The sequence below is a fragment of the Lampetra planeri genome, chromosome 2, assembly GCF_965212315.1.
Source record: "Lampetra planeri chromosome 2, kcLamPlan1.2.h2, whole genome shotgun sequence".
Lineage (NCBI taxonomy): Eukaryota > Metazoa > Chordata > Hyperoartia > Petromyzontiformes > Petromyzontidae > Lampetra > Lampetra planeri.
Genome location: NC_136108.1, coordinates 30,565,338 through 30,590,693, shown reverse-complemented (window position 1 = coordinate 30,590,693; position 25,356 = coordinate 30,565,338). Strand labels below are relative to the sequence as shown.

Below are 25,356 nucleotides of genomic sequence, written 5' to 3'. Positions count from 1 at the left end.
GCTACCCACACGCCTCAGTCTTTGTTCAGCCTGGGTACGTATCTCACGTGTTTTCGCGGACTGTGCTCTACCCGATATTATTCATTATAACGCAATTTTTCCATAAAGCGGTGTTCTTCAGGAACGCATTATAGGACAGACTGTACTTTGTTTTTTCAAGTGCGGGTGTGTTTCTGTTGGTGTGTGTTTGCACTCACAAATACAAAGTGAATCCCATCACTGGAGGTACAGCAGTTATGTCGTACATGCTGCGACAAAGTCCAATGTTCACTTTGGGGTAGTAGAATAGAAAGGAGAGGCACATTTCATTCATCGTGCTCAGTCCACCCTGTGACGGGAGGGGCAAGGAGGGAGATGTTGAGTGGAGGAACAATACATTACAATTTGCATGAATAAAGCATCTCAATGCTAGCACATCTCCGCATGTAATTGGTCGCGTTAAGGCGCCGCGGTGGCGAGATGTTAACTACCTCGCCTGGTATGCAGGAGATCGTGGGTGCGATCCAGACCCTGACGCCTGTATATTTGGAGTTTGCACGTCTCCCCGTGTTCGTGTGGATTTTCCCTCCACATTTAGAAACATGTATTCAAACTATTTGGCTGCTATAAATGTACACATGATACACCTGATAAAATAAAACATTGTTTAGTTCAGTATGAGTCCATGAAATTTGTTTTTGAAGGCAGATTGCGAGGTTAAGGATTGGGGTAAGGAGGTGATGGTGACGATAATGTTGATGTTTTTCAATAGAAAGGAGTATAACCTGGGTTTGTCTGCAAATTCATCCGTCTGCTTTTTCAAGTGGATAAATGCATGGATTATTGCATATAATGGGATCTGCCAATAGCACCTCCCCATATGAGTGTGGATAAAAGGCATTGCCCTAACAAGGAACCAATGTTTACACCATTGGAACCTCATTTGCCAGTCTCGGGTGTGGACCAATCAACTTCAAGGACAGTGCATACATTATCAGAGTTATGTTTTTTGTTTCCATTATGACTGCAGGTATTGTGGTCTATGCAAACATGACTACTTGTAAAAAAAGGTGTCAGTTTTGTTGCCAGATAGAAGGGTAAAAAACCAATTATCAAGGAACCAATGATTAAGATTGCGTTCCAGGGGGAAAGAAAACACACGCTTGGGGGAAACACATTTGGGGGGGGGGGGGACATTCTGACACCAGCACTGCTGATATTCTGGTTTTAACCCGAGGGAACCATGAATAAATAATAAAACATTGAGTGTTCAAGTTTAGCAAGTTGATCTCAATTTGGTTACTGAACAATGCAATTACAATAACTTTAGTTTATTACTTTAATCAGGGGTATATTTTAGGCATCTAAGGATTAAACATTGTGGGTTTATTGCCATGTGGCAAACACTCTTTGCAGGGCATATAAAAGTGTGCCACATTATTAGTATTAAGACGTAGTGGAGGAATCTGTTAAAGTAGTTATCTGGCATAATCTTCTCGGGCCATTCTCTGATACGAGGTGGTGCACTGCTCACTGGAAGGATAAAGATGTCGATTTGGTATAGGGTGCTTAATATGCCATGGCATCTCAAAGCACCTTTTTAGTGAACAAAAAAAAACCATAGAGAGATGAACCGACCTATAACTTATGAGAGTTTGTGAATGGAAACGTCTTTCCTTCGTGACACGATGCCAATAGCACGATTGCAATAACACTGTCGAGAGCGACCGGTTTTAAATAAATTGTTGATAATGTCATCCCTGAAGGTCGTTTACAAAACGTTCGATGTGCTCATACTCAACTGCATTTTACAGCCTTTGCTACATTTAAATTCTGGACTACGGCCACCCCATGCTGTCAGGCATGGAGGTTGTTTGACCATACTTCACCACACTGGTCATTGCAGTGTTGTCAAAAGGGGACCCTAGGACCGGTTTAGACACCGCTCGACTGTGGAACGTGGACCCTAGGAGGAAGGAAGGAGCAGTTGAACACGGGCAGCTGATACGCGATTTCCTCTTAAGCTTGCTGAGAATGAACTGTCGAGGATAGGGTGATTAACAGTCTTATGGCAGACATACATGGTAAGAAAATAACCTTGACAGGGTAAAAGATCTCACCAAGATTAGACGGGTGCAGTGACACGAGGCGGATGGAGGAAAGCAATTGAACCGAGATGCTTCTTTGAGTTGTGGAGGAGAGAAGACCAAAAAGGCAGGGCAAAGAAAAGAGTAGAACGAACAGTACTGGAGAGCGTTGGAGAATGAGAGACAATGGGAAGGCATGGAGAGGTGTCTCAAAACCAGCTCAGGAAATGCCTGGACACAGAGACGATTTATTTTTTTTACATTTGCGTCGTAATCTTGGATGTTGGTGTCGCTGTATGAATGCTGCAATGGGTCTCTGTGTGGCGGTGTCGACTGCTTCAGTTAAAATATTACCGTTTCATTGTTTCAATGTTATTTTTCAGTTTTTTATTTACTTTCATTCTGAAATAAAGGGCTGAATATAATTCTACATCTTTGTGAAGCATCATGAGAGGTAGATGCTAAGTATATTAAAATTGTTATTCTATGATGATTTCATGTTGTTGGTCACAGCGAGTTTTATCCGAGTGCTCATGCCAGTAACGTACGAAGGTGGTCACGTTGCGGGTTGTGGTCCTGTAGGTGCACTCCGTGACCAGCTGGTCTCCCTGAATCATCACACAGACAGCGCAGTTGAGATGTCAGAACACAATCCGAATCTCTGTTTAGACTGGAGGAGGTGGAATCCGAAGAGCGATGAAGCTCTTTTTCACAGGTGTCCTAGTCGGGGGCGAGGGTCAGCAAGTTACAACAACAAACAAGACGAGAAACGATGGGAGTGCAAAATAGAGAAAAGGTAAGCAGGTCACTAAAAGTACAAATGACAAAACCACATCATTTCCTGCCGATTTTTCAGCGCTAAATTGCAAGCTTGGGGCAACGGTGAGAAAACAGCAGCACAGCAAGCGATCGCCCCGTCATCATCGCACGTGAGATGCTGTCGTGGAGAATGTGAATTAATCGGAGGGTCTTTCTATTGTCCACTACATTTAATGGATAACAATACATGCACCAAATGTATTCAATATTTTATTTATCAACAGTTAAGTAGTTTTTCGTGTTCGATGGACTGTGGATTAGTTCTCATCTCCTGTTTACAACCCTGAGCTCTTTGTGAATATTTCACATTCCTCTGGTGGGATTGTGTCTGTCTACAGGACAGCTGTTTGAGTTCCCACAAATTTGAACTTATTTTTACACGCTTTATTTTAACTCACTCTGTTGTTGTTGTAGTTGTTGTCGTTGTTGTATCCTCAAATCTAGTAACTCAATTTTAACCAACTTCCCAATGTGGTATCGACTGCAAACTTGGTATACTTATGTCATACTGATGACAATATTAAAATCTATCATAAAAATATTTATTTTTAAACATTATTTTTTATATGTTATGTTTCGGCTTGGGTCTAATTGTCCACGCTCAATTGACGTTAGCTGTAAATCACCACGGTCCCTTACGTTATGGCAAGCTTCGGGGCCACTTCCTGGAGTCGTGGAGTTCTGCCATTACTAGTACATTTCATAAAAGCGTGTTTAAAAAAAGTTTTTTCAAAGTTTTTAAAAATATTACTTATTTTAAATGACCCCTGTTCGGAATTTGAACTCGCAATAATAATAATAATATCCCGGTTGCGTGTCAAACTCTCCGGTCACTGTGGTGCTCCACTGGATTACGATTTATTTACCCAGGAAGACCTCACCGAGTCTCAAAACTGCTTCTGAAGAGTCCATCTCCATTGAAACATTTGTCCAATTATTTTTTAAGGAGAATTCCACGTGTGGAAGAAAACCCATGAGTCTGGAGATGGTTACATTCCAGCATCCGCACGGACAGGTGCGGACGCTGTTCTATCTAAACTTTAGGTTGAACTTAAACTAAACTTGTTTTATATTAGCAGATAAGGCCCCCTGAGCTATAAAGCTGTTTTATAGAAGCGACCTGGTCACAAATGATAGGTCAACGAAGTGGCTTATCGCGTGGAAATGTATAACAACCAAACACTCTAAGCGCATTTAAAGGTGTGACGGTCGGGATCGAACCCACAACCTCCTGTATACCAAGTCAGATAGTTAAAACCTCACCACCATGGCGCCCTGCTTCGAACAAGAAATACGCAAAAAATCGCAGAAAACAATCTCCTTTTCCAAAACGCAGGTTTTATGTTTTAAGATGGTGTGACCTGACCTGGAAAGTGGGCCAAGATACAGGGTGCTTCAAAAAAATGTTAACACTTCCGAGAATTTGCAACAATACCACAAGAAATGTGCCTCGGGGCTCTGGAGACCAGCTGGAGAAGATTCCAGGCGTGTATTGACAATGATGGCGAACAAGTGGAGACTCTTTGCCTTTTTGAAGCTATTAAGATACATTTGTTAGCATGTTACAGTGTATTATCCGTTCTTTGCCATTAAAAACGATAGTCCCATATAAGTGATAACACTTTTTTTAAGCACCCTGTATTATGGAAAGAACTAACAGCTCGGCAAAAAATGTCTCACTTTCACAAATACAGACATCCACCAAATTCCAGAGGGTGTGCCTATTCTGACAAGGCACGAGAGACAGTGGGGATTGCATGTCATTGATCATCAAACCATTGCGGCAGATGAGCAACCAGTGCGGACACAGCCCCAGGAGTGAGAAAGCGTCAAAGCCACACCCAAAGCTGGTAGTTGGATAACAAAATATCCCCCAAGGTGTGTGCATAAACATGCTGCATGGCAGCAGGGAAAAACTCTCTTCTGGATGCAAACGCAGCCCATCGCGCCGAGAACGTGAACGTACAATGTGCGGGCATTTGTCAGCGCTCACCGGCAGAACGGCCGTCAGATTGTTGAGGTAGCGTGTCTCCTGCAATCCAAAGTCGTAGCCCATGTCACGACCAAGGTTTCCAACCTGGTTGCCGTTCCTTTTTCACACACGCACACAAATAGACATGCACAAACATCAGCTGGCGTCATTTACCACTTGAGTGGCGGTGACGTCACCACAGAGATTGTACCAGGCGTGTGAAAGGCTTGCTGCTGGCAGGAAGTCACGCGATAGACCCAGGTGTTGACCGACAGATTCCTGGAAGATGCACCACATGTGCCCCGCACTGCCTGCCAACTTGCTGCATTTTAGCCGCTCGTTGCAAGCATCACTCCTCCACCCCCCGATTCTGGAGGGTGTTGTATGTGTCGGGTTATGAAATTTTGATAAAAATAATAAAAATGAATAATTTTCCGAAAATTGCGCAAATCGCATTAATTATGTTAATGTGTGTATTAACATGCATAAATTATGATGGTGTGAGTAATTATATGCATAAATTATGATAATCGCGGAGATAAGCGTAGTAATTTATGCGGATGCTTGCGGTTATGTTAATGTGTGCAGTTGTGATAATTAGGCTTAGCTTCGTTTATCCAGAGTTATATCAATCAGGATAACACGATTATCGTCGATTAAACGTTTACCGATTATCTTAGTGTGTGTTTTGATATTTTAGGTCTCCATTTTCATATCTCATCGCAGGATACAGTTATCAAGAATAAGATAGTTTTGCATGGACTTGGAAAGAAGCACTCGAACAGTTGGTGATAAGCAATTTTAATTCTAAACAAGCACATGACACTCTCTTATGCGAAAGCAGGTATACGTCAATAAATTCATGGACAAGATTATGCAGTAACGAAATTGAATGACTAAAAATACTTCTTCATTGGCGTGATTATGCAGTTAACGAAAATGAATGACTGAAACATTTCTTATTCATGTAACTCGATGGCAGCAACTGCTTTGCACGATCAGTTGATATTGAACGCACCACCTCGAAATGGCAACCCTTTCTGAAACGCAATGACAATTTTCTTATTCGTGTGCGTGCTGTGTGTGCGTTGTCCCCTCGTAATATTAATTGTGTCGTTAGCTTGTGTGGTGTAGGAGGATACAACCAGCGGCCAGAAGTTCTCTGGGTTGGGCGTGGCCGCTGCTGCTCCCTCGCTCAGCGTGTCGCTCGGCTTGTGCGCTCTCTCTCCCTCCACTGCTAGATGACGAGTTGGCACGACGCTCGGTGACGCCCGGTGACGTCCGAGTCGTGCTGCTCTTGCGCTCTCTCTCTCTCCACTGCTGGATGACGAGTTGGCACGACGCTCGGTGACGCCCGGTGACGTCCGAGTCGTGTTGCTCTTGCGCTCTCTCTCTCTCCACTGCTGGATGACGAGTTGGTACGACGCTCGGTGACGCCCGGTGACGTCCGAGTCGTGCTGCTCTTGCGCTCTCTCTCTCTCCACTGCTGGATGACGAGTTGGCACGACGCTCGGTGACGCCCGGTTGTTGTATGTGTCGGGTTATGAAATTTTGATGAAAATAATAAAAATTAATAATTTTCCGAAAAATGCGCAAATCGCATTAATTATGTTAATGTGTGTATTGCTATGCATAAATTATGATGGTGTGAGTAATTATATGCATAAATTATGATAATGCGTGTAATGATATGCATAAATTATGATAATCGCTGAGATAATCGTAGTAATTTATGCGGATGCTTGCGTGTATGTTAATGTGTGAAGTTATGATAATTAGGCTCAGCTTCGTTTATCCAGAGTTATCAATCAGGATAACACGATTATCATCGATTAAACGTTTACCGATTATCTTAGTGTGTGTTATGATATTTAAGTCACCAGTTCAGATCTCATCACAGGATACAGTTATCAAAAATAAAATAGTTTTGCATGGACTTGGAAAGAAGCACTCTAACAGTTGGTGTTAAGCAATTTTATTCTAACAAGCATGTGACATTCTATCATGCAGGTCAAACATGCGTCAATAATTCATGAATAACCAAACTCTTATGCATTTGCGATACTATGCATTCGATTAATATGAATAACTAAAATCCTTATGCAATTACGAGACTATGCATTTGACTAAAATGAATGAATAAACACTTATGCATTGGCGAAACTATGCATTTAACTAAATTGAATAACTCAAACCTCTTATGCATTTAACTATATTATGCATTCGACTAATATGAATAACTAATATTCTTATGCAATTACGAGACTATGCATTTGACTAAAATGAATGAATAAACACTTATGCATTTGCGAGAACAACTCAAAACTCTTATGCATTTAACGAACTCAATGACTAAAAACCCTCCTAACAACCAGGCATCTCATTAGTTCGTTTTGGTATCGATCACAATCGGCGACTTGCCGAGTTTGAAACCAAGCATGACACACTTCATTTTGCGGTAAGAAAAAGCACTTATTGTATCCCAGAGGCGAAAGTATATGTCAATAGATTCGTCGGCAAGTATAATATCCTTTTAACGGATTGTTTGATATAATGGTGGGGGAGGGCGTGTGTGTGTGGCGAGCGGATCTGGCTCTGTTTTAATTAATTCTTCGGCGAGATTCTCTGACAAAGAAAACTGGTTTGACAAGATTTTCTCTCTTTGTGCACGGTCGATTCGTAATGAGGATTTCGGGAGGTTGAGTTTGCCTCGACGAGTCTATTGATCGCCTATGTGATGAGCGGAATGAGGGAAAGGCACGGAAAACGACCTCACTCTTATAACCGATGGACTCTTAATCACTCGATGGGCCACGATTCCTCATGGCCAGCTAATGGTTCATGTGGTTGATAATCAGTCTTCTGATAATTGACTAGGGTTGATACGATGGTAAGGGTGAACTAGATAGGATAGTCTCACAGGTGAGTGGGGCGTCGATGCGTGCTTGTGTGTGGGTCTATTGGTGGGGGAAGTTGTGGGTACGAACGACTTTCGGAGAAGGGCCCTCTTTGTCGCGGTTGCGGTGATCAGCTGCTGCAGACTCCGCCCTCGGCTGACCCCGTACGATGATTGTCGGCGCGGCCGCGCTCGTTTGCGTGGTCAGGCGATGCACCTCGGCGTGGTGGCACGGCAAGGGAGCTGGGCTCGTACACTCGTGTGCGGCAGGCGATGCACCTCGGCGTGGTGGCACGGCAAGGGAGCTGGGCTCGTACACTCGTGTGCGGCAGGCGATGCACCTCGGCGTGGTGGCACGGCAAGGGAGCTGGGCTCGTACACTCGTGTGCGGCAGGCGATGCACCTCGGCGTGGTGACACGGCAAGGGGGTTGAGTCTCGTGTACTCGTTTGGGTCAGGCGATGCGCCTCGGCACCCCGCGAACCTCGTCCTTCTGGATGACGAAACGTTTCTTCGTTGGCGGCGACGAGAAGAGTTGGAGCCGAAGCCCTGGAGATCTGTGATGGGGCCAGAGGCCCTGACGATCTGTCTTGAATGGATTTTCCTTCGGTTTATATTGAGAAAATCCACTCCGTTTCCCGAGTTGTTCAAGGTCTGTCATAAAACCTTCCTGTGGGTGGGACCATCTGCATCCGTGTGTGTGTGTGTCGTGTGCGTGTCCGTCCGTGTGTTTCGCGTGCGTGTTTGTCCGTGTGTTTATTAGCTTTGAAGACACAGCTGTGTGTCGTTCTGGAAGGGGGGGGGGGTGGGGGCCTCGTGACGGCGCCACCGAAGTTATCCATTAGCCAGACCTATGATTCGCGTCGAGTTATATATATATATAAAATAAATATTCGAATTCATGTTTTTGTTACTGAATAATATTTGTCGCGTTAAGCGAGCTTAATTATTCCCTCCCTTGCTCGGGATCATATCTTTTGTCTCACACAGCTTAAGTTGTTTTGGTTTGGAAGTTGAAATGCGACTTATTTCCATTATGCCCCAGTTATGCCGAAACCGTGTTCCCGATGTTTCATCGTGACCCGATCTCTCATGGAAATGTTATTTCCTTGCGTGTGCAATTTTTGCTGTCCGTGTTGTGGGAAGACAAAGACGGTTGTTTCCACGGTGGAAGCACCCGGCGCATGCGTTTATTTATTTATTTCCGAGAGCGTGTTAATTTCCTTTGTTAAGAATATAATTATATATTCCTCCGTGGTGCCCGGCCCTGCACGGCTTTTTCCGAGAGGGTGTCATTCCAACCCCCCGCCTGCCATTCCCCCCCTCCCTTGTTCCTCCTGTGTGAAATTCGGGGAGTTTTTATGATCTTGATTACCCTTCTTTCATGCCCTCTTTCCTTTGAAATGAGGTGTGCGCACATCTGTGGGAGTGTGGGGGCGTGTCCGTTCTCACGTTGCCCCGTGTCTATTAAAAAAAACGATATTTTATATGTTGGCAGAATAATTCAAAAAAAAAATTAACAAATAATATTTAAAAATAAATAAAAAGGGGGCGTATACACAACACGGTGACGTCCGAGTCGTGCTGCTCTTGCGCTCTCTCTCTCCACTGCTGGATGACGAGTTGGCACGACGCTCGGTGACGCCCGGTGACGTCCGAGTCGTGCTGCTCTTGCACTCTCTCTCTCCCCACTGCTGGATGACGAGTCGGTTTTGGTTGATGCTGGTTGATCTGGGTGTGTATTAGACACACGGCGCATTCAACAGCGCTGTCCTTCTCCTCACAGCCGTTTGACCAGGCTTTCTCCACTGCTTCGCGCTCTCTGCTTTGCTCGCTTGGTCGACGCTTGGCGATCTCCGCCCTTTTACAGGTTGATTGCTTGTCGTCGCTCGTCACTCTCTCTGCTCCGTGCTTCCCTTGTTCGTGCAGCTGCCAGCTTCACTCGCACTTAACTTCGTTCTGCGAGAAGCGACACCTGCTATTGGCATCGGTGTTTCGTTTCCTCACGACGCTCCGCCAGCCGGAGCACGGCTGAAACCCAGCCCCGACCCAGGTTGAACTCAGATTTCTGCGACTCGAACGACTCCTCCTCGTTCCATCACTTCTCGAGGCACAACCGCCCCAGCTCTCTTGCGAGCCCCGTCGCAACACCGCGTCGCAAGCCGAGTTGCGAGACTGAGCACGACTCAACCCAGACTGCTCTCAGACTGTCACTTTAACGACGTCTCGTCGTCCCATCTCTCCTTGAGGCACGACTGCCACACCTCTCTTGCGAGCCCCGTCGCAACACCGCGTCGCAAGCCGAGTTGCGAGACTGAGCACGACTCAACCCAGACTGCCTGTTCGCTGTGTGCGCCCGTGCCTAACTCAAAACGTGACTCCCCTCTACGCATTCCTTGCGAGCGGGCAACAAAAACACAAACAGAGCGAGAAGAAGCAGACATCCCCGCGTCCCCTCCTCGCGACCTTCCTAACCCTCCAAGTATTCATGGGTCATCTGTTTGTGCTGCGGGGAGACAAAGGCGGCCGTGTTTAACTCAAGCGTGAGCACCCTCTCGTCTCTCCGCGTCTCTTGCGAGAGAAAACAAACCATGTCAGCACAAACCCCCCCCCCGTCCCTTGTGACCTTTTTACTCCCTCTTTGCTTGTCAGGCCCTGCTGGAAGACAAAGGTGGCTGAGGAGATGTTTGCAATACATTTATGTGGTGCTGTGTGTTACATTTATTCTTGAATTATATTTATGAGTTCCTTCGGTCTTGGTATCGGGGTTATCATTCGTCTATGTTTAATGAATATTCGTCATGATCCTCGTCACATTATTATTTTGGGCTTCGCCAAGTTTAGTTCTCCAGAGATTGGTGTTTTTATTCTGAGTTAATTTTTTTTATGTCCTGAGGTTAAGTGTACTATGCACTTAAGCTTTCTGGAATTCGTACTCTTTAGTTTTTCGGAAGGTCGTGTAGATAGGAAACATATACTTCTAAATAATATGTATGCGGTGAATATAAGGGAATTACTAATAATAAAATTATTGTTTGTTGGTTAATTATCTATGTTATGTTTCTACTTTTCGGTAAGGAAAACGTTAAGAAATCGCGAGTTTCAACCGTTGTTTGCTCTGCACCTTATCTGTACATCTCCAGATGTCTTTGGGAGGTTAGTCCATACATCTTTTGTCCATCTGGATGTCTATGACCTCTCTGTCACCGACTTCTTACCAGTTTAATGGCCGTTTCACAGATTCCTGGTGTGTTTGTAGTGGGTTGTTTTCATTATTTAATTAAAAGGTATATATAGATATAATAAAAAGAGAAATAGTTTTTTTTTCTTAATTATTCTTAATATTAATAACGGAAAACAGGGCATAGATTCAACAATCTGCCCTTTTAAAAATTTTCAGTGGTCGATTCGGCCACTGGCGAATTTTTAAACAAAGTAAATGCCCTGTTTTTTTTCGTTATAAATCCATCAGCCGCCCTCACTCTCGGCGGTTATTTCTTACGACGCGCGTGCACGTATTACAGTCTTGATATGGTTACATTTGAATTGAGCAAAGAAAATTAAACAAACGTTAAACATCGATATTGCGTTACATCGGTTCTCATACATCATAACTCCGACGAATATTCATTTTTGTTTTTGCTTAACATGGTTACATTTGAATTGAGCAAAGAAAATTAAACAAACGTTAAACATCGATATTGCGTTACATCGGTTCTCATACATCATAAATTCGACGAATATTCATTTTTGTTTTTGCTTAACATGATTACATTTGAATTAAGCAAAGAAAATAACAACACGTTAAACATCGATATCACCAGTTACATGGTTCTCATACATCATAACTCCGACGGATATTAATTTTTTTGTTTTTGTTAAATCCTGGGAAACGCTAGGTAGCGGTTTCGAACGCATTTTTGCGTTATTTTCCTCCTGTTACATCCTTGCAATCTTTTTACCAAGTTCCGAGTGTCTGGTTTACCACTTATCACTTTGATCATTCGATCACGGTTTTCCGGTTCGTTTTTGTAATTTCCCCTCTCACTCTCTCGCGTCGTGGGAGTGTGTGGTGTAAAATTGTGCTGCACATAATCTGTTAGATGCTTTTCGATACTTTTGATTGTTTTCCAGAAGATCCTGGCATTTCCATGTGATTCCAGGAGAGTGGAGGAAAAGTATGCATTTTTTGCATGCCGTATTTTTTTGACGCATCTATTCCTTAAAATCCTGTATTCTAGCCAGTCATGGACCAAATTACTTTTCTGAGCACATGCCCAAGCCTTGTCCCTAGTTTTCATGAGCTTAGTAATCAAGGGATCAAACCATGGTGGGCGGTTGCCTTTAGTTTTAAATCTAACCAACGGAGCATGTTTGTTAATAATTTGGAGAAACGTGTACCTGAAGGTCTCCCAAGCCGTAGTCAGGTTGGGGATATCACAGACCTTGTCAATATCCGAGTGAAGCACATCATTAGTAAATGCCTGAATGCTGAAGTGTCTCATGGAGTGCTTCTCAACCAATTTAGGGGGGGCTTTGGGTCTGGCTGATGATCTCACCCCAAATATGAAGGAGTGATCACTAAGGTTATTACCCAGAACACCAGTCAGTGCGAAATTGTGAGGGGCATTTGTGAATAGGACGTCAAGCAGAGATGACTGTCCCGGGTTTTTTAGGTTGGTTCTTGTGGGGACATTTATTAATTGAAATAGGTTAAATTCATCTGCAAGATTTGTGGCCACGGCCGGCGGGTTTAGCCAATTCCAATTGAGATCACCCATTAAAATGATTTCACCTTTAGGAAGGCCCCCAAGAAGCTCCCTCAGTGCGTTCCCAGCTTCAACATCCTTACCACTAGGCGGTCTATAGCAGCACACTACCAATATCTGTTGATTTTTAGGGAGAGTGATTCTGAGAGCCAGACCTTCAAAGCAATATTTATTTAACAAGGAATGAGCTGGTGAACATGCAATAGTACTACGAACATATATGGCAATTCGACCTTCTTTAGACCCTCGGTCAAGTTGAAAAAGGTTGTAGTTGTCCATCGTAATCTGCAAGTCATTGACGGCCGGAGTGAGAAATGTTTCTGTAAGGCAGAAAATGTCCGGGTCCAGATTTGCCACTTCTAGTTTTAGTTGACTTAATTTAATCACAAGCCCTCTGATGTTGACGTGTAGAACACCAACACCTTTACTGCCAGAAAAATCTACAGAATTAAATGAGTTCTTTACATTTGGGCCAGGGTGAAGCTCAATACCTCCCAGAAATAAGAAAAGTAGAATTAATAGTTTGCACAAGTATTTTCTGTGAAAGGACGAAGAGCGACGAACCTTGGACGAATAGCAGCTGCTTACGTATGGTGACATTTTTAAGAGCAGAATGAAGTTAGGAAGGAGTGCTGGTGAAGTAATAGGACAGAGATAGGGTTTAAAAGGATACAATGATGGAGTGTAGAAGTGGCTATAAGCTGTTTCACTAGCAGGTGTAGCGGCAAATGGAGCATCAACTATGGACGAGAAATAACGAGGGCTGCCAGTGGTGGAGTTGTGTTTGGCACTAGATATGGCCGGGAGGGACAGCAGTAAAATACACAGCAGAACTGCCATCTTTAAAATAACAAAGAACCACAACAGTTAAACACACACGTGAAAACGTACAGGTAGGCCGAGCGCGAGTAATGTCTTTCCGCACTCGTCGCACATGTACGGCTTCTCGCCCGTTTGACGAGCGCCCTCCACATAGTCCTCGACGTAGGCCTCGACGTAGACCCCGACGTAGGCCTCGACGTAGGCCCCCACGTAGGCCTCGACGTAGGCCTCGACGTAGGCCCCCACGTAGGCCCCGACGTAGGCCTCGACGTAGGCCTCGACGTAGGCCCCGACGTAGACCCCGACGTAAGCCCCGAAGTAGGCCTCGACGTTGGCCTCGACGTAGGCTTCAAAGTAGGCCTCGACGTAGGCCCCGAAGTAGGCCTCGACGTAGGCCTCTACGTAGGCCTCGATGTAGGCCTCGACGTAGGCCTAGAAGTAAGCCTCGACGTAGGCCTCGAAGTAGGTCTCGACGTAGGCCCCGACGTAGGCCCCGGCGTAGGCCTCGAGGCAGGCCTCGACGTAGGCCTCGAAGTAGGCCCCGACGCAGGCCCCGACGTAGGCCCCAACGTAGGCCTCGACGTAGGCCTGGGCTGGGGGGGGTGGGTAGCCAGGCTGGCTACCACACTAACTAACTACCACATTAACTACCACATTAACTACAACAATAACCACAACACTAACTACCACACTAACCACAACAACCACACTGACAATCACCACACTACCACACCAACCACCACACTACTACACTAACTCCCACACTAACTACCACACCAACCACAACACCACCACACTAACTACCACACTAACACCACACTAACTACCACACCAACTACCACACTAACTACCACACTAACGAATACACTAACTCCCACACTAACTAGACTAACTACTACACTAACTACCACACTAACAAGCAGCACTCTTCTCTACTCTCGCCAGCCACACAGCGCGTAGGTAAAATAAATAAGTAATATATTTTTTTTCCTACGTGACTTTACCGAAAGATCCCGTACACCCATGTAGACCCACAGACTCACGCAAGAGACCCATAGACTCGCATATAATGTACTGTAGACTCAAAACAACTTGCATGAAACCCATGGACAACTGACACGGAAGTGCATAAGTCCAGGGAGCCAGGGACTGGGTTTCCCATACAATGTTCCCACCACCGCCTCTTACGAAGAGCACGGCGAAGCCAAGTCTCTGCCAGCCTCCTCCGTGAGCTTCCATCCAAAAAACGAGAAGTGGATAGATTGCATAAGGCAACATCGGGCAACGGTGAAAGTTGTCCATCGCCATCTATGATCAATACCCTGCTAGCGATGGCCATCTTCTCACGGTCATTTGATGCAGGAATCCATCGAGCACCTGCACGCAAGCCGATGTCAGCTCTCCATGTCTCTGGCGGAGGTTTTTCCTGCCGTGTTGTCTTCTCTGGCTGCCACTCCGATGGCATATGACAGAAGGGGCAACAGAAGGTTAATGTCCAATTCCTGAATTTCATCAACCCTGAAGTGTTTTTTGAAATTATGGCTACCTCTCACTTTATACGGGGGTTGTGTTCTTGAAATATGGCGTGTAACTCAAAATCCCGCAAATTAAACTTAATTTTCCCTTTAGAAATAAAGGAAATGGACGGAGTTAGGCAGATCACGCTGTCGAACCTCATTCTTACGTCTACATATTTCACTGTTTACACTACATATTATATTTACAATACTACCATGTGTTAAAGATAGTAACAGTCTATTTGAAGCAAAAAATGTAAGTTAAACGAAAAGATGATTGAGTGTGGCGAACTGGGGCTGGTGGAGGGGAGGAGTGGAGAGTGGTGGGGTCACAGGAGAGAGAGGTTCATCTTCATCATGTAATAACTGACTTCGTCAGGCACTGCTGGTCTCCGTTGGTCTTTTATTTAGTTTCTTTCTCCGCACCCCGCTGGTCCTGACCGCGGACCAGCGTCTCCTCGCGCGCGCCCCGCATGCGCTCCCTCGTCGGCTCCTTTCCTCGCACCCCGCTGGTCCTGACAGCAGACCAACATCTCCTCGCGCGCGCCCCGCACGCGCTCTCCCGTCAGTCGCTCCGCTCCTCCCCGCTCCGCACACCGCTGGCCGACGGTGTGCCGAAGCCCCATAAGCCACGTGGTTGATGGCGAGGCGGCTACCTAAAGTGGTCCCGCTTCTTCACTCCAACAACTGACCCGGATCCCTTCCCGGCTCTCACCTATATCCTCTTTACCACGTGACCCTGACTCCTCGCCTTCCGGGTCGTAAGATCCAGCCTTCCCATACTGCCCTGCTGGCTCCACCTCCATTCACCTCGCTTCCAATTGGACCCGAGGTGAACGACGGCCTCTCCCACACGCCCCCCATACTGGGCTCCGCCCCCCAATACCCCGGGCCGTGTGATTGGGCCAGAGCCCAGCAGCGAACCCCGTTTACGCTCGCATTACATGACCCCCCCCCCCCCTGATGTAAAAGACCAGCCGTCCCGGCTGAAACAGGATAAAATAATGCGAGCGACGGCAACACATTCAGGAATCACAACCGACACAATGGAGAGCACAAAACGACGAACACAATCAACAAAAGGGAAGGGGTTAGGATCCGGTACGGAACACCGGCCCATCCTCCATGCAACAAGCAAGAAAAAATTAAGGAATGGAAGGCAATGCACAACAACGTAACCGACACGCAAGAATGGCAGACGCGCATAAATCAGGAATGCGGTGTCTTAGAGCGTGTCCGTGTTGGTGGTCCATCCGCCTGGCTCAAGTCCAACTTCAGAGAACAACTGGCAGAGCAGGAGTGACGAACAGGCGCTCCACTCCCCCTTCAAGTCCACATCCGGTTAGCACAACCGGTGACACCCAGTGTGGCAGGCGCCGAAGATCTGTGACAAGGAGAACCCAACCCCCTGAGGCACAGCACCACGAAACGCACATCAGCATGTCGTACACGACAGCCACCCGGCCCCAGGGTAGTGGAGATGATCGTAATCCGCCCGGCGTAAGGAGAAAACCAAATAAAATACACAAAAATCGACGCGTTGGATGCACAACCAACACCCCGAAGCGAACTGAAGTCACACCCTGACACGGCATGGATGGCAGGGTATCACACCGCCCTACTACCATACCACCCTGCTGGTGGCGATAGGGCAAAGACCGATAAACCAACACCCATAGACACATACCCCTTAACATGCTGGACGACCTTCTACGCCCCGGCCCGAGACGTCGCCCTTCAGCCCGACCCCTATACCCGGCCAGAAGTCGCACCTGGGGGATGCCCCAGTATCTACATTTTAAATAAAAAATATAATTTGCACGTGACAACAAACATTTTCCTGCTCTTGCCCATCAGCAGTCCTCCCTTGAGGACCAGCACAGACATCTCACGTACACAGAATCTACCCACTGTCACTCTCAACATAGCCCCCGGCTGCACACCCTCGCGTGGAGAGAGCAACGCTCCCCAGCGGCAACATTTAACTTGCCTTCGCATCACCATGGTCGTCCAACCACAGCAACGTCCACTGGCCATCCACTCGGCCAGTGCAATTTCGGGGACGAGATAATGGCACATCGCAACGACTCAGCCACGCTCCATCCCATACTATCCCATCACCAATGGACACACCCCAGCATCTTATAGTCTGACGCTTTACAGACAAGGGAAGGTTCGTCCCTTGGCAAGGCCAGACCCCATCAACCCCCATGGGGCAATGTTCCATAGCCAATATCTTGACGATATGGAGTCGCACTCCACAACATGCATTCCGAACAACTTAGGCTTACTATCACCAATAGGCTGAACCCGCTGTCCAGCATGTGTCCTCACTGCCGTCCTAGCAATCACCCCGGACCCGTCGCATTCCGCTAACCTAGGCCATATTCCATTCGCTTGAACCCCCACAATATCCATATCCCCGAATAGGATCTGTAGGACTAGTTCCCCTATACATTCAATACTGTTATAACCCAGAGCGGAACAAGTCCGTGGCCCTTCCCGCTGGACGACCCGCAAGGGGAATCCCTGCCCCATGCTAGCCAGGTCTCACCGTTCACTGCAACGTAACGGAAACCCTACTCCTGAATTCCGTGAGCCTCCGGCCCACCAGGTTAAACAGTCTGCCATCGCACGACGGAACCCCGACTCCCCGAGCCATATGAGCACACGGCCCATTAGTTTGAGACATACCACGGAGTGTCTCGCCTCCGGGCTGTCAGGTCAGCCATCGGCCATAGCCCGATGTGACCACAACTCGTGCATCACCCACTCAACAATGGCAGGCGTATACTGGTGAAATCCGTGCCCCAGAATAGAACACAGCCAGCATCTCGGTCCCAAAATGCTGGTGCAATGACACGCCCCCCCTTAGTCAGACACGGGCCACTATGCTCCTGTTACCCCAATGGGCGCCAGCATTGCGCACAACACGCAATGCACGCACACAAGTTAGAGCGCAACACGAGAGTCAAGGGATGAGATCCATAACCGCATCTCCGCGCTCAACGTGTATACGCAAAATGGCGGCGGCACGCGCGAAGTGCCCCACCGAGGTTTCCCGCGCGCGCTCAAAATGGCGGCCCCATGCCCCAAGCGCATCCCCGCGATTTCCCGCGCTAGCCAAATGGCGGCCCAACGTGCGACCAATTCGGCAGCTTTTCTCGTGCGTGCACCCCAGCTGCCCCTTGCTGGGGGTCACAACACATCCCCTGTCACGTGTTAACAACCCCCAACGATACGACGCATCGCCGCTGCGCACAGCAGTCGTATCGGGGGAATTTTTAACCCATTCTTTGACCAAGACACATTGCTCATACACACCAACTCGCAATGCAACCCCTGGCCGCACGCAATCAACGGAGAGAGCGACGCCACTTGGCGGAAATTTACGGCCCCACGCACCCTTGACGGCAGAGCCACTAAACAACGCCCTCATCCCTCAACAATCGCAATTTCATATGAACACACATGCAATCTCGTGTGCACGTACACCCATACAACCAAAAATTAGGGTCCCCCAACGAATTGACCAATTTCCGCACAGGTACGCACAACTAATAACAATCCCGAAACCCAATGGTCAGAACAATGCACCGCACTCCGTATCCGTACAGAAAGACAGTTTATACAGTACGTGCAGTCAGCATAACGCGATCACAAGCAGCAAAGTTCCATACAGGTCATACATTATAAACAATCGCAAGCAGAGCTGCAGGCAAACAACACACCGTTAACCCTGTCGTACCTTGCAGCAAAAAAAAAAAAATCATCAAAAAAAAACACGTTGCACACGGCAACCCACGGGATGGTAACGGGCTCGGGACACTCGACGCAACCGAATTAATAATTAACTTCGCCATCAAGATAACATCCCCATGCCGCAACGCATAAACACTTTTGACACAGAGCAAACACAAGCAGACAGCGCGTCCATCCTCACACACACACACAGCCCGAACCACGCTCCGCAATCTCGAGCCATAACAACGCAATCGCAACCCGGCGCACGCAGATGGGTGAGGTGTGTGTTAGGGCCGGGTGCGTATCGTCATAACTCGCCGGGGGTTGCGAGCAGAGGACGGCAGGGTGGTGACTTGAGACGCCTTGAATAACTCTGAGGGTGAGCGCGGCGTCCTCTCACGCCTGCTCCAGGGTCTCGCACACGAGGCAGGGCGGGGGTGCTCCCGCCCAGGCAGCAGCAGCAGCGTCGGCGTCCTCTCCTTGCGGCTCCTTCCCGCAAAACAGCTGCTCAGCAGCAAGATGCACACCACGCGGCGCCTCCGAGATGGCAGCGCCCGGCCGCCTCTCTGCCGCGATGTTCAAGATAGCGGCGGCCCGCCACGTGGTCGCTGGAGGACGTGTGCTGGCGGCCGTCTTCCCAGCACGCCCGATGTCCTTCACTGGCGCGGAAGACACATCAGCCGTGGTTGCAATAACCAGGACCACGGAGCCTGGGGTCAGCCGGTTCTGGGTTGCCGCCTCTTCGTCGTCGGAAGACGTAACAAGTGGGTTATGCTTTTTCAAGTGCCCGGCCATCTTCCTTGATGTTATTTTGGCTTGAAAAAGTCCACTTCTGACTTCGTCAGGCACTGCTAGTCTCTGTTGGTCTTTTATTTAGTTTCTTTCTCCGCACCCCGCTGGTCCTTACCGCGGACCAGCGTCTCCTCGCGCGCGCCCCGCACGCGCTCCCTCGTCGGCTCCTCTCCTCGCACCCCGCTGGTCCTGACAGTGAACCAGCGTCTCCTCGCACGCACCCCGCGCGCGCTCCTCCGTCAGCTTCTTCTCGCACGTGCTCTCCCGTCAGTCGCTCCGCTCCTCCCCGCTCCGCACACCGCTGGCCGACGGTGTGCCGAAGCCCCATCAGCCACGTGGTTGATGGCGCGGCGGCTACCTAAAGTGGTCCCGCTTCTTCACTCCAACAACTGACCCGGATCCCTTCTGGGCTCCTACCTATATCCTCTTTACCATGTGACCCTGACTCCTCGCCTTCCGGAACGTCAGATCCGGCCTTCCCATACTGCCCTGCTGGCTCCACCTCCATTAACCTCGCTTCCAATTGGACCCGGGGTGAACAACGGACCCTCCCACACGCCCCCCATACTGGGCTCCGCCCCCCAATACCCCGGGCCGTGTGATTGGGCCAGAGCCCAGCAGCGAACCCCGTTTACGCTCGCATTACAATCAGATGACGATGGTGGAGATGACGTCAATCGTGATAGCTTTCCGCTGCTCCTTGGATATGGAGCTCGACGTTTACCGGACATATTGGTGGTCGAATGTGTGCACAAGGCAAATTTCACGTGGACAAATCGTCGGACGCATGAGAAGGAGATGCGGATGCTGCCCGCACTTGTGGTTGTCGCACTGCACCTCAAGCAGCATCGCTACTGAACTTTGTAGCCTAACGATTGGCTCGCAGCGCATTTCCGTACATCGTGGCCAATGCACTGGAGCGCATAATAATAGTGCGAACGTAAAAAAAATAAAAGTGTAAATTAATATAACGCGCCACATCAAAATCACGTTATGCAGATGCGCGTAAAAGGCGAGGCGACTGTATAGCCAATAGAACGTCCAACTTTTCACTGAAAAAGGTAAACCATACCATTCACAAGGGCCTCTGGCCTTGTCATCGACTCGGACATACCTGAAGTGCCGCACTTGAATCGCTATACCAGCCAGGTGGGAATGGAGCATAGTGGCGAATACGTTCATGGTTCCTGACACTTGCCCCTGAAACACCACACACGACGATCGCTAGTGGTCAAGTTTCTTAATTTCATTTTAAGAAAATTGTTTCAGTGGTTATTGGTAACAGCATTAAAAAAAAGGCAAACATTTTGTTCATGCGTACCCCCGTAATAGGACATCTATGGTATTAAGATGCCCCTATCTCGGACAAATTGCAAATATTATTGAGCTGTTGAGAGAAGATGATTATACAGAAAGGTCAGGTCAATAACTCCCCCCACAGCTGCATCGCACGGTCAACATTTAATTTAATGTTAAGTTTCTAGTGGGTTCACAAGCGACAGAGACGGTGTAGTCGAGGCACACTGTTTATTTCAACTTGCTCCTAATACAGGGCAATAAACACAACACTTGAAGGGGTAACGGCCCCTTCACCCGTACTGAGCTGGGATACACCCCTAGCACTATTCCCAACTGGTCTGCTCCCAGGTCCTCCGCTAAGGGTGCTAGGGGAGGCTATCTGATCCGGCCCTGGTTAAGCACGGATCACGGCACCCAGCCAACAGACCCGGCTCTTAGAAGAGCATTGGCTCTGAGGCTCTAGGGCCGCACCATTGGCTTTCCCTGCTCGGTCCTGAGAAGGACGGCGAGTCAGGGGAGTTCCAGGGCCTATCTGCCGGTCTTCGGTCTTCACTGGTTAAGCTTCCAACACCGAACCACGAGCCCTCTCGCTCCCCGCCTTTTATACCAATTTGTCACCGAGGGGTGGGGCTGTGGGGGATCCCAGCGTCTACCCACAGCCCCCCAGAGTCAACCGTTGCGGACGTGGATGTAGACACCCCTGTGTGTGGATGTAGACACCCCTGTGTGTTTGTCCGTTTCCCCTCCCTTAACACCCCTACATGTTTTTGAGTCAGCTGGTCAGGATTGGGCAAAACCTAGCCCACATTTCACCCAGGAAACTGGAGAGCAGCACAGACTAAATGTTACTAACCTAACATTAGAACTAACAACAACATATTTACGAATCACGGTTAATAGACAAACAAAAATATATACGACGAAAAATAAGAATAAAAATAATATATTTTTCAATGGCTTGCCTAAATATTAAGGCCTTCACAGACTGCATTCCGCAGGGCGATGGCAAGATGGCAGATCGGGTTACACATCGTGTGGCTCTGGGAGTTGCATAAGTTGATAAGATGTAAGAGATTAACATAAGAAACAAAAAATATTTATAAAAAAAGGGGGAGATTGTAAGATCATGAGAATAAAAATACACTAATTGAATATAAAAAATAGAGGGGATCTGAATTTGGAGCAGCTGGTACAGGGTGATGACAACACCTGAATTCTCCAAATGAAATATTTTATCCATCCTGCATTTAATGAAGCTATAAGTAAAAATGGTGTTGGGTAGTGGAGAGACGTGACGGGAGGTGGGTCAAATGCAAATGTCAGGCAGGAAGGACTCTTGTTGTGCACTTGCTATACAAGGTCACTTCCGATTGTTTATACATACGGAAATGTCACAGAGGTGAGTCTGTGGGTCGCTATTGTCACTGTTTGAAAATCTTTGTGAGTCTCTGGATCTCTATGCATACCTGTCAACCTATACGGTTTATATTCTTTGGTTCTTTCGGTAAAGTCACGCAGATAGCAAATAATAGCGCTGAGCGGCGTGCGGCGCAGTCCAAGTGTGTCAGCAGCATGGGCGGGGCAGCCAATGCTTAGAGTCGCGGCATCTCTTCAGAAATGTGAGTGACTCGATCAGATGAGCTTTTTGTCTTGGAGTTTGTTAAAAGATCTTATGGTTATGTAGTAAGCATTGGCTGCCCCGCCCATGCTGCTGACACACTTGGACTGCGCCGCTCGCCGCTCAGCGCTGGCTCCACGGCTTTTGTGCCCCGCCCACTCACAGCTTTGGCTGTGAGTGGGCGGGGCAGTTGCAGTTGGAGACTTGCCCCCCCCCCCCCTTTTTTCTTCGCCTGATGACGAGCGCTTGTGTTGCGATCAAAACTTCGTGAGTTTTTTAAAATTATTATTTTAAAATTATTTGATTATGTCCTATCTACGTGACTTTACTGAAAGAACCAAATAATATTAATTCCTGCATTAACGAAAGTTTTAAGTCAAAATCTACACGGTTAACCTGCATTTTTTCACAGGGAATTTCAGTTTTCAGGTCCATATGGCGTACAGCCGTTTCAATACGGGCAAAAACATTTTTTGCCCATTTGTTTGTGTTTCTCCCTTGTGATGGAACTTTGTAGGATGAACGTTGAGATTTATAAAGTCACGGGGTAACCAATTAAGTGTGAAGTGGTCTGTAATAAGTAGGATAAGGGGTTGACAGGTATGTGCATGTATGGTAACACTGGCTTCTCAGTCCTATCAGAGCTGCATGCCACAGCAGCCTTGGGTGCCCAGTTAACATGCATTGGTGGGCTAACGTTCCATGATGTTTACTGGGTGGATGCCTGGGAGGGCATTTACTGGGAACAGCCATTGACATCACTCTGACCGGGTGTCTTTAAGTCACCGCGACAAAGGCAGGTGGGGGGGGGGGGGCATGGTTTTTGCAGTGGTGCAAAGCAAATAAAGGTGGCTGCAGATAACTCCGTGGTTCCTGTTTCCATGTTGTTGGTTGTAGTGGTCGGGATGTTGAAGTATGCCCAGGATTTAGTTAACTTCATCATATGCCCGTCTCAGAACCACTCCTTAAAGTATTGGATGATTATGTCATTGTTCACCAAATTAAAATTTAGACATAATGGTGTTTGGTTAGAAAAACATCCTTCAAATGTGCAAGCGTTGTTGGCTGGTATCTAAGTTGAAAATTATTTGGTTCGTTACGTATGTCGTTCCTGATATTGAACAACAATGACCAGATCGGCCACTGAATGGCACGTGGCATTCGTCTTCCCTATCTTGCAAAGTGAGGTTATTTTCTTTAATTCCGAAATTACCATGGCACACCTGGGACTTTGGTGGCACACCTGGGACTTTTGCCGTGGCACAACGGTTGTTGCGATGGACTGATCTATAGAACAACAATGACTGTTATCCGCGATGAAGTTCATGAGGTTAGTCGTGGTGGTGGTAATGGTAGGGGTCTGGGAGGAGGGAGTACCGGTTAGTTGCCCACGCTGGCACCTAGCCCAGTACCTGCAAGGTGTCGTTGGAGTTGGCGGTGACGAAGCTGCCAGTGTTGCAGATCCCATAGCTCTTGAAGCTCGTTGCCTTCGGGGGGATGAAGTGGTATTTGTTTGGTAAAATGCCAGTCTCCAGTATCCCGGTGTCGTACTTGCGCAGGTTAGGTGTGTAGTACAAGCGAAGTCCTGAGCTGTCCCTCACACCTGTGTGTGTGTGCGTGTGTGCAACACCAGTAACGATTATCTGAACCAATTCTGGGCCTCCCCCAGGTCAACTTAACCTCAAATGAGTACCTGGTGCAGTGTGTAAACATTTCCGCTTAGGAGACAAAGGCGGTTGGGTGTGGTCCTGGCCACGCACCCCCTCGTGTATCTTGCCGGCCTTTATTGGTGCTCACAAACAGCCCTTGCCCCAACAGTCTGTTAAGGCTCTTCTGGGGATATTTGTCTTTGTTGTGTGTGGTTGATGTGATGCATGTATCCATGTGTGCAAGTATGTTTTTGTACAAGTGTAGTGGTGATACGCGCTGGGTGTATATGTCGTGTGCCAGCGCGTATGTACGGGTGTGTGTGTGGTGACGCGCGCTGACGGGGAGGAGCAGGCGTCAGTGCGCGGGTGGGGGTAGTGCTGCTGATTGGCTGTGTGCCGGTGACGCGCCCAGAGGGAGTGATCGGGTAGCAGCGCGGTGTGATTGGTCGGGGAGTGGAAACACGCGCTGAGCGGAACCGGATCGTAGGGATAGCGCGTGGGGATTGGGTAACTGAGGAGCGGTGCCGACGTTGAGGTCCGCATCCGCTCCGTCTCCCGGGAAGAAGGGGTATATAAGGTGATGCACAGAGGAGCAGGGGCAGAAGTGGAACCATCTAAGAATGAAGACGAAGGTGCAGAGATAGAGCCCGGAGAGGAGAGTAATGGAGAGTAGAGGAGAGTAAGGTATAAGTGTGTAGCCAGCGAGAGAGAACGGTCTACACGAGCTGAGTAATGTATAGTGTGTAGCCAGCGAGAGAGAACGGTCTACACGAGCTGAGTAATGTATAGTGTGTAGCCAGCGAGAGAGAACGGTCTACACGAGCTGAGTAATGTATAGTGTGTAGCCAGCGAGAGAGAACGGTCTACACGAGCTGAGTAATGTATAGTGTGTAGCCAGCGAGAGAGAACGGTCTACACGAGCTGAGTAATGTATAGTGTGTAGCCAGCGAGAGAGAACGGTCTACACGAGCTGAGTAATGTATAGTGTGTAGCCAGCGAGAGAGAACGGTCTACACGAGCCGAGTATGCATACGGTGTAGCCAGCGAGAGAGGAAGGTCTACACGAGCCGAGTATGCATACGGTGTAGCCAGAGAGAGAGATGCAAAGTCTACACGAGGCGAGTGGAGAGTGTAGCAGAGGCGCAGAGTCTACACGAGGCGAGAGAGGAGTGTAGCCGAGGCGCGGAGTCTACACGAGGCACAGAGAGCCGGCAGCACAGAATCCAGAGTCAAGAGAAGCGCATTGTGAAGAAGAGAGGCCACGCGTTGTATTGTTACAAGTCAAGATTTAATAAAAGAAGTGTGTTCCCGTCAAGGAGTTTCCTGCCGTCATTTTCCAATACTTCACAAGTGTAATGCGAGCATAAACGGGGTGGTTGTTGGCCTCCGCGATA

At 48.0% G+C, this 25,356-nt stretch overlaps 1 protein-coding gene across 1 annotated transcript in view; it reads right to left on the bottom strand.

Annotated features, from left to right (window-relative positions):
• LOC144731532 (putative DBH-like monooxygenase protein 2) overlaps positions 1–25,356 on the bottom strand; it is a 49,749-nt gene that overhangs the window by 6,639 nt on the left and 17,754 nt on the right. The window contains exons 7-11 of the mRNA XM_078612661.1: positions 23,726–23,916; positions 20,511–20,596; positions 4,879–4,975; positions 2,615–2,674; positions 198–328 (exon numbers count right to left, since the gene is read on the bottom strand). Of these exons, the coding sequence (XP_078468787.1) occupies positions 198–328; positions 2,615–2,674; positions 4,879–4,975; positions 20,511–20,596; positions 23,726–23,916 (565 nt within the window). The remainder of the gene's footprint in view (positions 1–197; positions 329–2,614; positions 2,675–4,878; positions 4,976–20,510; positions 20,597–23,725; positions 23,917–25,356) is intronic.